The 13,886-nt window shown below is 43.2% G+C and overlaps 1 protein-coding gene across 1 annotated transcript in view; it reads right to left on the bottom strand.

The window, feature by feature from the left end:
* Nucleotides 1–1,753: 1,753 nt before the first annotated feature.
* The window catches only part of LOC107296978 (trans-acting T-cell-specific transcription factor GATA-3-like), a gene marked incomplete at its 5' end in the record, with an annotated part of 12,647 nt that continues 514 nt past the window's right edge, over nt 1,754–13,886 (bottom strand). The window contains 2 exons of the mRNA XM_015826333.1: nt 1,754–2,059; nt 3,640–3,765. Of these exons, the coding sequence (XP_015681819.1) occupies nt 1,775–2,059; nt 3,640–3,765 (411 nt within the window). The remainder of the gene's footprint in view (nt 2,060–3,639; nt 3,766–13,886) is intronic.

The raw sequence follows: 13,886 nt of genomic DNA, 5'->3' as shown, positions 1-13,886 counted from the left end.
ATGTCACCCTTAGTCCTTTTCTCCACTAGGCTAGACATACCTAGTTCCCTCAACCGTTCATCCTACAATTTAGCCTCCAGACCCTTTATCATCCCAAAGATGCTTTTTCCAAAAGGCAACTGGATTTTCTTTGTTTTTTCTTTGGAAACATCTCACTTCTCAAACAAGAAGCTTCAGTTCTGACTGACTGGTGGGGAATGGAAGGATTTGTATTCTTTGCAGTCATCTGGCTGTTAACACTCATAGGGTTGGATGTTAGCTTTGAGAAAGCTAACCAGTCAGTTAGAACTGAAGAAGCTTCTTGGACGAGAAGTGAAACATTTTCAAAGTCCAGTTTGCCTTTTGGAAAAAGCACCTTTGGGAGCACCGTAGCCTGGATGATTGATTGAGAATCTCCATAGACATCGACCCTTTCTCATCTCTGCTCCTCTTCCCTCCACAAATCGCGAGACCCTTTTGACATGCAGCTTCCCATCCCTCCAAACCACAAGCCGACATCAGATCAACAGAATTTAATCTAGTTTATTCTCCAAAAAAAAAAAAAAGAGGAAAAATATGAAAACGAAAAACCAAAGCGCAGTTCTTAAACACTAGCAGCAAGTAAAATTTGTACAACCATTCAAATCTGCAGTTGTAGGATGAAATAAATCTACACCTTGTCTTATCTGAGAGCTTTTTTTGAGTTATACATACAAACGACAATTACAAGAACTGGTTCACAATGCGAATAGGCCCTAGACAAACCGGCTTGCGACAAACAAGCTGTATGTCAACACCAAAGTGTCCCTGTTACCCTTCAACCCCTTCTCCATTGATCAGAGGCCTGTGGCCTAGAATGGATGACTTGCTTACAGCTTGGATGTAATTTATTTTTAATCCATCAAAATAATTTCAGCCAGCATGTGAGGAGAGAAAGACAAGAGAGAGAGAGAAAGAGAGAGAGCGAAACAGCAAAAAAGCATAACTGGCAATTTGTCCATTTGCCAGTTTGACCTCATTCTTCGCAGACCGTACCATAAAATGTTTCTGGTGATACCCGATTTGTACTATTTGTACTTTTCTTTTTTGCTTTTTTTTCTCCCTCCCCCCCCCTTTTTTTTGTTTTTTGTTTTTTTTTTTACAGCTACCCGGTTGTCAGTCTTCCTCCAAAAATGTACAATATTTCTTACAATATAAGTTATACAGTGTTCAGCAATTATTTGCTTTAATTTCAGTGAGAGGGAGAAAGGAAAGGGAGGGAAGGAAGGAGGGAGGGAGGGAGGGTGAGTGGCGTGGGTTGTTTGTTTGTTTTTTTTAATTATTTATTAATATTATAATTATTATTATTTCACAGCACTAAAAACCCAGTTCGACAGTGAAGTTGCGTGGCGATGGTTTATTCACAAATGGCCTCCCGATTCGGTGGTGGAGAAACACAAAAGGCTTTTGAGCCGAGCAGTCAAGCAGTCAACTTTCCGTATCAATCTTTGCTTTGTTTCTTTCCGTTGTGAGGATTTTCAGCCAGTTTTACCATTTACATCTTTCTTTATATTTTATTTATTTTTCCCCGTCGGTCCCGTTTTAGCATCTGCATCCAACAGTTTTTTGAAGGGCCAGGAAGGCTTCCCTCCAAAGAGGCAAATATATAAAGATACTTCTCGTTCATAGAAGTAAAAAAAACAAAAAACGAACTTGGTTTCTTCTGTCTTTTTTTCTTTCTTTTTTCCACCTTTTTCTTTTAAGCAGGAAAATCTCTCTTTTTCCCCCCCCCCTCCCCCTGTCTGAGAGGCCTTCTTTAGCCCATGGCGGTCACCATACTTGAGGGGTGGTGAGGTCCGAAAGACAAGCCAGAAGAAGGGTGCATCGGAGTTGGTGTGGTCAGCATGTGGCCTGAATGGCTGAAGGGAGAAATATGACTGATGGACGACATGTGTCTGGAAAGGGCGGCGGGATTGAAGGAGGTGCTTTTGGGGAAATCATCCAGGCTGTCGTGAATCTTTTTGCTCTTTTTTGACTTGCTAGACATCTTCCGGTTTCGGGTCTGGATGCCTTCCTTCTTCATGGTCAGGGGTCTGTTAATCTAAACAAAAAATCAATTAACTTTTTTTGCGAGCTGGTCCTGTCTCCGGCTTGGCCCAAAAAATCTCTCCCTCACACACGCAAACACGCACAACGACAAAGATCTAGAGCAGTGTTTCTCCGCCTCAACCACTTTTAAGGGGTGAGTGGACAGCGGTTCCCAGAATTCCTTGGCTGGCTGGGGAATTCTGGGAGTTGGAAGTCCACACGTCTTAAAATGGCGGACGATGAGAGACGCTATTCGGGAAAAAGATGGCGAACTTTTTAAAAAATGGCCAGGAACATTCCTTTAAGTACAGGTAGTCCTCGACTTATTACAGTTTGTTTAGTGACCATTCAGGCTTATGACGGCACTGAGAAAAATGACTTATGACCAGTTTTCACCCTTACGACCTTATAAAATGGTCACGTGATCAAAATTCAGACCCTTGGCAACTGACTCATATATATGACGGTCGCAGCATCTCGGAGTATTGTGATCCTTATTTGTGACCTTCTGACAAGAAAAATCAATGGGGGAGCCAGATTCGCTTAACAACCACGTTACTCACTTAACAACTGCAGTGATTCACTTAACAACCCTGGCAAGAACCGTCGTAAAATGGGACAAAATTCACGTGACAAATGCCTCGCTTAGCAACAAACATTTGGGGCTCAGTTGTGGTCATTAAGTCGAGGACTACCTGTATATAAATTAATTAATATATATAAAAATGTATATAAACAGTCCTTGAGCTACAAGCATTCATTTAGCAACCATTCAAAGTTACAACGGCACTGAAAATAGTGACTCAGGACCAATCCTTACATTTATTACCATTGCGACATCCCCAGAGTCACGTGATCAAAATTTGAATGCTTGGCAACTGGCATGTACTTAAGACAGCTGCAGCATTCCAAGGTCATGTGATCACCATTTGCAACCTTCTCAGCCAGCTTCCGGCAAGCCAAATCAACTGAGTTCACTTAGTAAACTACATGATTCCCATCACAGCAGTGATTCACTTAACAACTGTGGCAAGAAAGGTCATAAAATGGGGCAAAACTATCTGGCTTAGCAGTGGAAGATTTGAGGGCTACCTGTATTCCCACATTCCGTTAAGAATATTGTTTGAAGTCAGATTCACTTAATGACTACATAGTTAGTCATTGCTCTGCTTTCTGATCAGAGGGGCTTTGTTTTTAGATGGTCAGTGATGATGGGAACTGTAGTCCAGCTCCATAACAGAATAACAGAGATGGGAGGGACCTTGGAGGTCTTCTAGAGCAGCCCCCTGCTCAAGCAGGAGGCCCTATACCAGGGGTCTTCAAACTTGGCCCTTTTATGACTTGTGGACTTCAACTCCCAGAATTCCTCAGCCAGCCTCCATTTTTTTTTAGATTTAAGACAGGGGTCTTCAAACTTGGCCCTTTTATGACTTGTGGACTTCAATTCCCAGAATTCCTCAGCCAGGCACACTGGCTGAGGAATTCTGGGAGTTGAAGTCCACAGGTCTTAATGTTGACAAGATTGGACATCCCTGATGTAACACAACGATATTATCTCGGAGAATCAGCTGAGAATATGACCATCTCACTTACATTGTGGAGCTTGAAATATAGCCCACAGGCATTACACACTGGATCCCCGTTGGCATTCCTCCTCCAAAGAGTGGTTGTTGTTGTCTGGCAATTTGCACACGATGTCCCAGCCCGTCTTGCAGCTGACTGGGGGAGAAGAGAGAAAGCATAGTCACCTCACCAATAGATTAACGTGGGGGGCGGGTTTCAAGATCCTAAACCAGTGTTTCTCATCCTTGACAACTTTAAGACGGTGGACTTCAGCTCCCAGAATTCCCCAGCCAGCTCCCAGAATTCAACAGCTGGCTGGGGAATTCTGGGACTTGAAGTCCACCCATCTTCAGGTTGCCAAGGTTGCGGAATCCTGCCCTAAACCCTTGCTGTGCATCCCAGGGAAGCAAATCCAGCCCATTGCAATAAATCATGCATCAATTCATACAATTCTTCAGAGGTTAGAAGATCCAAGTGGAATTGTGTAGTCACACCACGGTTTTATCTGGGTAGGATTGCATCTTTCCCCAGCAACCATGCCTGTGTGTGACAACATCAGATCAAAGATGCTGATGGTGAAACACACGAGATTTTAATCATCAAGAATCCCACTGATTCGTTCGAAGTTGCAAAAGTCCTCATCGGTAACAACAGAAGCCACCCAAAAATAATATTTATTTGATGCTCAGCGTTGCTGTTTCTCTTGGCAACTATCCAGAACCCAGTGAAATTGAAACTTCAAAGAACCGGGACAGAAATATTATTTTTACAGAACGCGCAATTAAACTTTAGTGTGCTATCATAAGATGTGCTGCTGGCTGGTTGGCTTCAACAAGGTTTGGACCAATCCGTGAAAATATGAAGATCGACAACTATTAGTCTTGATAGCAATGGGACTGCCTCTGAAGACCATCTAGTCTTCAATTTACAACTGTCCATTTAGTGACCATACAAAATTACAACAGCGCTGAAAAAAGAGACTTAGGGCCATTTTTCACACTTACAACCGTTGCAGCATCCCCAGGGTCACCTGATCAATTCTGGACTCTTGGCCACTGGCTCATAGTATGATGGTGGCCGTGTCCAAGGGTCATGTGATCCCGTTTTGCGACCTTCCGAAAAGCAAAGTCAGTGGGGGAAGAAGCCAGGTTTACTTAACAACTGTGTTACTAATTTAACAACGGCAGTGATTCACTTAACAACTGTGGCAAGAAAGGTCGTAAAATGGGGCAAAATCCACTTAACAACTGTCTTGCTTAGCAACAGAAATTTTGGGCTCAGTTGTCGTCATAAACTGAGGACTGGCTATATGTTTCTGAAGCACGCAGTGGTGACCCACTTCTCTCCATCAAGGTAGCGTAACTATGGGGCTTCACTCAGTAGAAACATCCGTCTCTCTTTCTTGGAGCCACAACTTTTGATGGCCTTTTGAGAGCATGGTACTTGCTCACAAAATGGCCGCCTTCAGGGATGGCGTTTCCGATTCATAAAATGGCCGTCGAGAGGACGACGGCGAGAGCCAAGACCCCCGCTGAGCAGAAATTAACCAGCAGGCCTGCTCCACACAACTTTCTCAAGATCCTCCCTTAAAATTTCAGCTTAGCTTTGCCTTCCTTCTCCTGGTGGGACGGGCAAACATCCAAGCCAACGAGACCCCTGGTTCATTATTTCTTTAAAAAGCCTGCGGGGGGCTCAAAACATTCTTTTCTACAAGGGATTGAGATTGGCACTTTGATTTCGAGCTTGCCCAGTTTCCACCGTAACGTGGTTTTTTTTATATATATAAATTAAAAAATGGGAAACGGATGGACCAGGGAGGTGACGGATGCCAAGGAAAGCGTCCTTGGAGATTTGGATCCACACAAGGGGTATGGATGATGTGGGCAGTTAGAAGCATTATCCGTCCACCCACCTACATCTCCTTCAATCTATTTTGCTTCTCTGATGGGCAATCTGCCCTTCATCCCACAACGAGGCCTGAACCACACATCTCCTAAGACGGAGTTAATTAAGGATGCTAGGCATCCAAAATTGTTCTCCTTGACATTCCTCTCCCTATTCATCTGAGGCTGGAGTCATATGCTCTGCAGACAGCATGTAAACAATGGCTCAGCCATCATCCACCCCAAAAAGATCAACCGATCTTATTCAGTTAAGTTCTTCTTGCAGCTCTCCATGACTAATGAAGCTCAGCAGCGGCTAACACACTTAGTCAAGCCATATGCATCAGCTTTATCCCATACAAAACACTTATGAAAAAGCTTCTTCCCGGGAAACATTAAGAAGCTTTCCGTAGTTGTGTTTTTTTTAACTAGCACAGTCAGGAATGGATGTGGTACGCCCTATCTGTAAAACAATGTCGGTGCTCAACAATTGAGTTCTGTTCTTCTGACCGAACAGAGAGTCTAAACATCGGGATCAGATTAAGGAGGAGGATGCTTTGAAACACATTATTTCTTAGATTGGTAAGAGGGGAAACAGAATACTGTAGAGTTATGTATTTCTCCGAGTTCTCTTTGACTAAAAATGCTGCAAACATCCCCCCCAAAAAATAAAATATTACTACTACTACTACTACTACTACTACTACTACTACTACTAATAATAATAATAATAATAATAATAATAATAATAATAATAATAATAATAATAATAATAAAAAGTTGGAAGGGACCTTGGAGGTCATCTAGTCCAACCCCCTGCTCAGGCAGGAAACCCTACACCATTTCAGACAAATGGCTGTCCAGTCTCTTCTTAGAAACTTCCAGTGTTGGAGCATTGAGTTTCTGGAGAATCTTTTGTGATTTGCAAACTTTCCAAGATCTGTACAGGCTAGTCCTTGACTTACAACAGTTTGTTTAATGGTGGTTCAATGTTACAAAAACACTAAAAAAAAGTGACTTATGACCATTTTTCACACTAATGACCACTGCGACATTCCCGATTGTCACGGGATCAAAATTCAGCCATTTGGAAATTGACTCATATTTATGACACAAATCTGGGGCTCAACTGTGGTGGGAAGTCAAGGATTACCTGTATTTGTGATTTCCCAAGGCACTGCCCAAATAATATTAAAACCTAGCTTTGTGACTTTATGGACTAAGAAATATGTTGTTGTTTTCCCAATAAAATCTGAACATTTAAAAGCACTACCACAAAATATCCGCAGCTTTGCGGAAATAGTCAGATAACATAAAAAGAAAACCTACAGGGTCTACTTTAAAAAAAAAAAAATTTTTAAATTACTTCCAGGGAATAGCACAGTCAAACTATGCCTGAGCTTTAAAACCAGGTTTAATTTTCTTGCTGACAGCAGTGGAATCTTAACAGGTTTCACTTTGACTAAATTGAGTCTGCGGTGCCTTTTAAAATGACGGTTGTGTCAGTTTACAGTTGATTCATACAGTACGTTGTTTTATTTTTGTCAGTGAATCATGCCGTATCTTGGAATTCTCAAATATTGGCATCTATTCCCCCACCACAGCTAGTCTTCAACTTATGATTAATTGATTAATTGATTAATTGATGCACTTGATAAAAGGCCTGATCTGGACAGAAACCCAGAGAATTGTCAAGCCTTGCTCAAGACATCAGTTAGAATTACAAGGAGTTTATTTCTTTACAGGTAGACTTACAACCATCCATTTAAGAACTATTATTATTATTATTATTATTATTATTATTATTATTATTATTATTACTACTACTATTATTATAATGGATCATCGCACAGTCAGCCAGATGTTCAGACTGGATTTGGCATTTTGTCTACCTATCGAGTCCTTCCCAAGGACCTGGGATAGGCAGATGTGGATGTTTGATGGTATTACAGATATCGTCGCAGGATGAAAGCAGTTCCTAGTAAGGCCGCCTTTTGCAATTGACTAATGGCGAATTTTTCAATGCCAATGGTGTTCAAGTGGTGCTCAAGTTGTTTTGGGATTGCACCCAAGGCGCCTATTACTATTGGTACTACCCTTGCATGCTTTTGCCACAGTCTTTCTATTTCTATTTGTAGATCTTTGTATTTTGTTATCTTCTCCAGTTCTTTCTCGTCTATTCTGCTGTCTCCAGGCACTGCCACATCCACTATCCAGACTTTTTTGTCTTTTTTATCGACAATTGTTAAGTCCGGGGTGTAATGTTGCAGGTGCTTGTCTGTTTGAATTCTGAAGTCCCAGAGCAGTTTAATTTTATCATTTTCTGTGACTTTCTCTATTTTATGATCCCACCAGTTCTTGCTTACAGGCAAATGATATTTCTTGCAGATCTTCCAATGCACCATTGTTGCTACTTTGTCATGCTGATTATTATTATTATTATTATTATTATTATTATTATTATTATTATTATTATTATTATTATTAATGTTACCTAGCTGGGTCCTGAAATGTCTGCAAGAAAACAACGAGGGAGCACCAAGGACTCCTCATTTCAACCCTGACTATAAATATTCTCCTTTCTTCAGGTTTTATCGTTCCCAAACCACTAAAAAAACCTACGTCGCACAACACTTGGGGAATCCGAGAAGGGTAAACCACTAAGACGTCAAACTCAGATCCAGAAAACAAGCATCTAACGAAACTATATTCGTAGAAGAGAGAGTTTTTAAAAAGCCCCTGGAATCAGGAAGGAAAATTTTTAATTCTCAAGGAATCCAGTGCTTTGGGGGCGGGGGGGAATTTAGCAAGAGTTCAGTGGAAGCCACCAGGCCAGATTTATTTGTGCCGCGGAAGACTTAAGAATTACTCTTATGTTTTTGGCTGCCCAACCAATGGGTTCATCCCCAACGATGGCTCTTGCAGAGAAGTTAGAGCAGGGGCCTTCAAACTTGGCCCTTGGACTTCAACTCCCAGAACTCCTCAGCCAGCGTTCTTGGGTGAAGAATTCTGGGAGTTGAAGTCCACAAGTCACAAAAGGGCCAAGTTTGAAGACCCCTGAGTTAGAACTACCCCTCAACAAAAGAAAATATGGAAGTTGTAGTTTCAGCGAATCTTGAGTCACGGATGATCAGGCAACCAGTTTGGTGGCCCAGCCGTGACAACTGCGTGTCTTCCATTCCCTTTTCAGCTCTATTTTCATCCTAGGCATGCAGTCATCTATAAATCAGCACATGCACCCTGTAGAAACATCTGTCTTCTTTTGCACTTGGGCACAAAGGGGTGTGTGTGATGCCCGAAAGGATATCTTAATTTTTCAAGGCTTCTGGTTCACAATTGTTGGAAACCACATCTAGAACATTTCAACCAGGAGAACTCCTTGACACATACCGAAGCCTTGCCCTAAGTATTCTTTCCCAGCATTGCATGCAAATTTATTCTAGTAGCTAGTTTGGTGAAAGAAAGGTAGCTGTTGATTATACATTCAAATGAAAGAATTTTCATACGTACTTAATGTGTGTGTGTCTGATCTGTAAACAAGGCGATAAATCATAAAATAAAATAAAAAAGATTGACAAGACCCTCACAGCTTGTTCTCTATCCCATTTCTTTCGATCCTGACCGGGATTCAAGGTTAACTTTTATCAATATCTAATATCTGAGGTGCTGCCACAAAGAAGAGGGAGGTTAACTTATTCTCCAAAGCACCTAAGGAGAACAAGTAGCGATGGATGGAAAATAATCAAGGGGAGAAGCAACCTAGAACTAAGGAGAAATTTCCTGACTGTGAGGACAATGGACTCAGTGGAACGGCTTGCCTTCAGAGGTTGTGGATGCTCCATCACTGGAGGTTTTTAAGAAGAGAGTGGACAGACATTTGCCTGAAATGTTATAGGATTTCCAGCTTGAGCAAGGGGTTGGACTAGATGACCTCCAAAGTGCCTTCCAACTCTTATTCTGATTTGTTAGCTTCTATTCTCTTCTGACTCAGCCTTCCATCCTTCCGAGGTTGGTAAAATGAGGATCCAGATTGTTGGGGCAATATGCAAATAATGCTTCTTACATTACAAATCACTCACACGCTGCTATGGGGTGGTATATAAGCCTAAATGCTATTGCTATTGTCATTTAAAAAAAAAAACTCACTGGCTCTAAAAGCAGCACCATGAATTTCAGCACTGTCCTCCAAATTTCATTTCTATCCCCCATCTAAATTCCCACAATGCCCTTGTCGAACCATACTCTGAAAGAGATTGTGGACAACCTAAAGCAGAGGTGGGGAACTACGGTCCCTTTATGACTTGTGGACTTCAATTCCCAGAATTCCTGAGCCAGCCGTGGTTGACTCAGCATGGCTGGCTCAGGAATTCTGGGAGTTGAAGTCCAAAAGTCATAAAAGGGCCAAGTTTGAAGACCCTGCTCTCAAACGTCTAACCAGGATAATGTTCTTCACATCTAAGGTGCGGCAAAAATAAGAGCGCACCTGGTGCCATCAGGAAGCCTGTCAAATAAGCGTGAGGATTAGTTGTAAGTCACATTGTTTTCAGCGCCCTCGAAACTTCAAACTGTCTCTAAAGAAATGGCCGTAAATCGAGGACTATCAGTTTACAGGTAATTCACATGGTGTAAATGACTCAAGAGTAGAAATTAATGTAATCTCCTTCCATATACAGGTAAGTCTTTGACTCACAACCATTCATTTAGTGACTATCTAAAGTTACAACGGCACTGAAAAAAGTGACTTGAGGAGGGTGCAATGGCCGTAAGGGTGAAAAAGGATCATAAATCACTTTTTTTACCGTTTTTCACACTTATGACCATTGCACCATCCTCATGGTCATGTGATCAAAATTCAAACACTCGGCAACTGACTCCTATTTATGACGGCTGCAGTGTCCCGGGCAGTGGTGGGATTCAAATACTTGAACAACCAGTTCTCTGCGTGGATGCAGGCCTGGGCCTCTGAGGCCTAGAACGGATTTCCGGAAGTGGCATCCACGCACTTCCAGCAGGCCGTTCTAGGCCTGGGAGGTCTCCTCCAGGCCTCCGAGGCCTAGAACAGACTTCCGGAAGTAGCATTCACGCACTTCCGGCGAGCCGTTCTAGGCCTGGGAGGCCTCCGAGGCCTCGAACGGACTTCCGGAAGTGGCATCCATGCACTTCCGGCGGGCCGTTCTAGGCCTGGGAGGCCTCCTCCAGGCCTCCGAGGCCTAGAACAGACTTCCAGAAGCAGTGTGCATTCAGCCGGTTCTCCGAACTCAACAACATTTAGCTAGCTGTTCTCCCAAACCAGTGGGAACCGGCTGAATCCCACCACTGTCGTGGGATTGCGACCTCCTGACAAGCAAAGTCAATGGGGAAGCCAGATTCACTTAACGACCGTGTGGCTAACTTCACCACTGCATTGATTCACTTAACAACTGTGGCAAGAAAGGTCGTAAAATGGGGGCAAAAACTCATTTTAGCAACTGTCTCAACTTAGAAACAGAAATTTTGGGCTCAATTGTGGTCATAAGTCGAGGACAGCCCTCTCTTACCTAAAAAAGGGGGCTTATATCAAGAAAGGGAGGGGGGAGGCAGAATTTCTGCTTAAAGGTTCTGCTCTACCCTCTACCCCCTCCACCAACACCCGAAAAATTTACTCAGCTCCCCCTCTTCTCCATTACAATCCAAAGCACCAGCTTATTTATCCAAACAGCCTTGTACGTCTTCCAAAAGATTTAGAGAAACAGATGTAGAAAGAAAAAAATGTCCTATTTCCTTAGGGCCAAACGACACGGTACACGCAGTCATATGGAAGTTCCCTCCAACTTTTATTTTCCTAATGAGAAGCAGCTTCAGAAGGACGCAGTCGTGGGTCGGGCATTGGCGAAGAGGAAGGGGTTGTCTAATTCTTTTCCCTGGGAGCCACTTATATCCCCTCCTCATATAAATGTTTCCTTTTTGGTTGTTGTTGTTTTTTATCTTCAAAGTGGGGGGGGGGAAGAATCCACAAAATTCCTGATAAGGAAAAACCCAGGTGGGCTGGAAAAAAAAACATCCTAACTAGAGGGGGGGGGAAATGTGTTTCTCCTTATCCAGTCACCTTACATTCTAACAGTCAAACACAGTTAAGTGTGAGAATGGCACAAACCCAGGATTAGGACTAACCCAGGGAAATAGGATCTCCCTATCTGTATGTCCAAAACCCTAGTACCTCCATTTCTCTCTCCATAACCATAATCTGGTTAGCCCCTGCTCTACTGTGGAATTGGCAATCCGCTACTAACAGATAACACTGATGATGTTACCTAGCTGGGTCATTAAACGTCTGCAAGAAAAGAACCAAAGAGCACCAAGGACCCCACAGTCGTCGTCCTCTTCCTCTTCCTCCTTCTCCTTCTCCTTCTCCTCCTCCTCCTCCTCCTCCTCCTCCTCCTCCTCCTCCTCCTCCTCTCCGCAAACCCCACTCCTTTCTAGCACTGATGATGTTGCCTAGTTGGGTCATGAAACGTCTGCAAGAAAACCAGCAACCTCAGAGAGCACCAAGGACCCCACAGTTCTTCTCTTCCTCCTCCTCCTCTCCGCAAACCCCACTCCTTTCTAGCACTGATGATGTTGCCTAGTTGGGTCATGAAATGTCTGCAAGAAAACAACCATGCTCAGAGAGCATCAAGGACCCCACAGTTCAAACCTGGTAGCCACCTATCTGGTCAATGACGGAGGACTTCAACTCCCAGAATTCCTGAGCCAGCCATGCTGAGGGGAAAGGGAGAGGTTTCCAAGCTGAGCCATGCTGGCTCAGGAATTCTGGGAGTTGAAGTCCACGGGTCATAAAAGAGCCAAGGTTGCCTAGCCCTGGCCTAAGTCCTCCTGTTCTAAGCGGTGAGCCTCCTAGCCCAGGGGTAGGCAACCTTGGCTCTTTTATGACTCGTGGACTTCAACTCCCAGAATTCCTGAGCCAGCCTGGCTCATCTTGGAAACCTCTCCCTTTCCCCTCAGCATGGCTGACTCAGGAATTCTGGGAGTTGAAGTCCACGAGTCATAAAAAAGCCACGGTTGCCTACCCCTGGGTTAGGGAAAAGTAAAGGTATTTCCCAAAGGAGGAAACCTGGGCCCAAAATATCAGTCCCATTGAGCTCAATGGTTCGAAAAAGGCATCCAGCAGTTGAAATCCTAACATCTGGCCAAAGATTTGCTTAACAGTGTTCTCCATGGATAATACAGGTAGTCCTGACTTACAACCACAACTGAGCCCAAATTTCTCACGGCTAAGCAATGAGGGAGTTGTGTCCCATTTTACGACCTTTTTTGCTACCGAGGTTAAGCAAACTACTGCAGTCGCTAAGTGAAACATGTGGTCGTTAAGCAAACCTGGCTTCCCCCATTGCTTTGTTTGTCGGAAGCTGGCTGGGAAGGTTGCAAAAGGTGATCACATGAACACACACACACACACACACACACACACATGGGACAGTGAAACCGTCATAAATATACCCCAGGGGCCAACCGCCCGAATTTTGAACACGTGTGACCATGGGGATGCTAGTAAGGGTGTAGCTCTATACATATGTTGTATATAGCATGTTTTAAATGGGTGTTATGTATGTGTACACTTTGAGAGGAAGCAACTAAATTTCATTTTTAATCTGTGCCATTGCGCCCACAGGGAAAAACGACAATAAAGGTTATCTAATCTAATCTAAATCTAATAAGTGTGAAAAACGGACATAAGGAACCCTTTTCAGTGCCGTTGTAACTTCAAACGGTCGCTAAATGAATGGTTGTAAGTCAAGGATTATCTCTACTCTACTTTTATGAATGAATGGTTTAGCTTGTCAAGACAACCCATTATTACCTCAGATTTACAGGATTTTTTTTCTCTTTCAAGTCTCTCACTCATTTTATTGTCGAGAAAGGTGAGCTAAAAACGTCCCATTTTTTTTCAGCTTCTGAAACTTCTCAAAACGCTAACCATCCCACCTCAGGGGACATCCAGTCCACCATCTTTAAGCTTTTGGGACTTTTCCAACTTCTTCAAACGATCAGCATCAAGGCATTATCCCCACCTCTCTTTTCCCTCTAATCAATCCTTTCTTTCCCATCTTTTCTGCATCTCCTCCACCTTCAACCACCATCCTCCCCCCTTGGAGATAAACCATTCACCATCATCCCAACCCTACTTTCAAAGCAAAAACTCCAGAATTTTTTTTTTAAGTCATATATATAGAGAGAGACAGAAATGGTACATAACTTGGCACTTATGGTGAAAAATGGGGAGCGGGCCCCCTCATAAACTCTCTTCTGTACAGACAAATAAGACTTTGGGCGGATTGGCCCAGTTCTACTCCCTCCAGAAAGTTCTCCATCTTGGGCTGAGGAAAGAAGGAGGAGGAAGGAAGGAAGGAAGGAAGG

The sequence above is a fragment of the Protobothrops mucrosquamatus genome, unplaced genomic scaffold, assembly GCF_001527695.2.
Source record: "Protobothrops mucrosquamatus isolate PMUCROS unplaced genomic scaffold, P.Mucros_1.0 scaffold3059, whole genome shotgun sequence".
NCBI classification, from domain to species: domain Eukaryota; kingdom Metazoa; phylum Chordata; class Lepidosauria; order Squamata; family Viperidae; genus Protobothrops; species Protobothrops mucrosquamatus.
The sequence above is the reverse complement of the archived record's forward strand: the minus strand, read 5'-3'. Positions and strand labels throughout refer to the sequence as shown.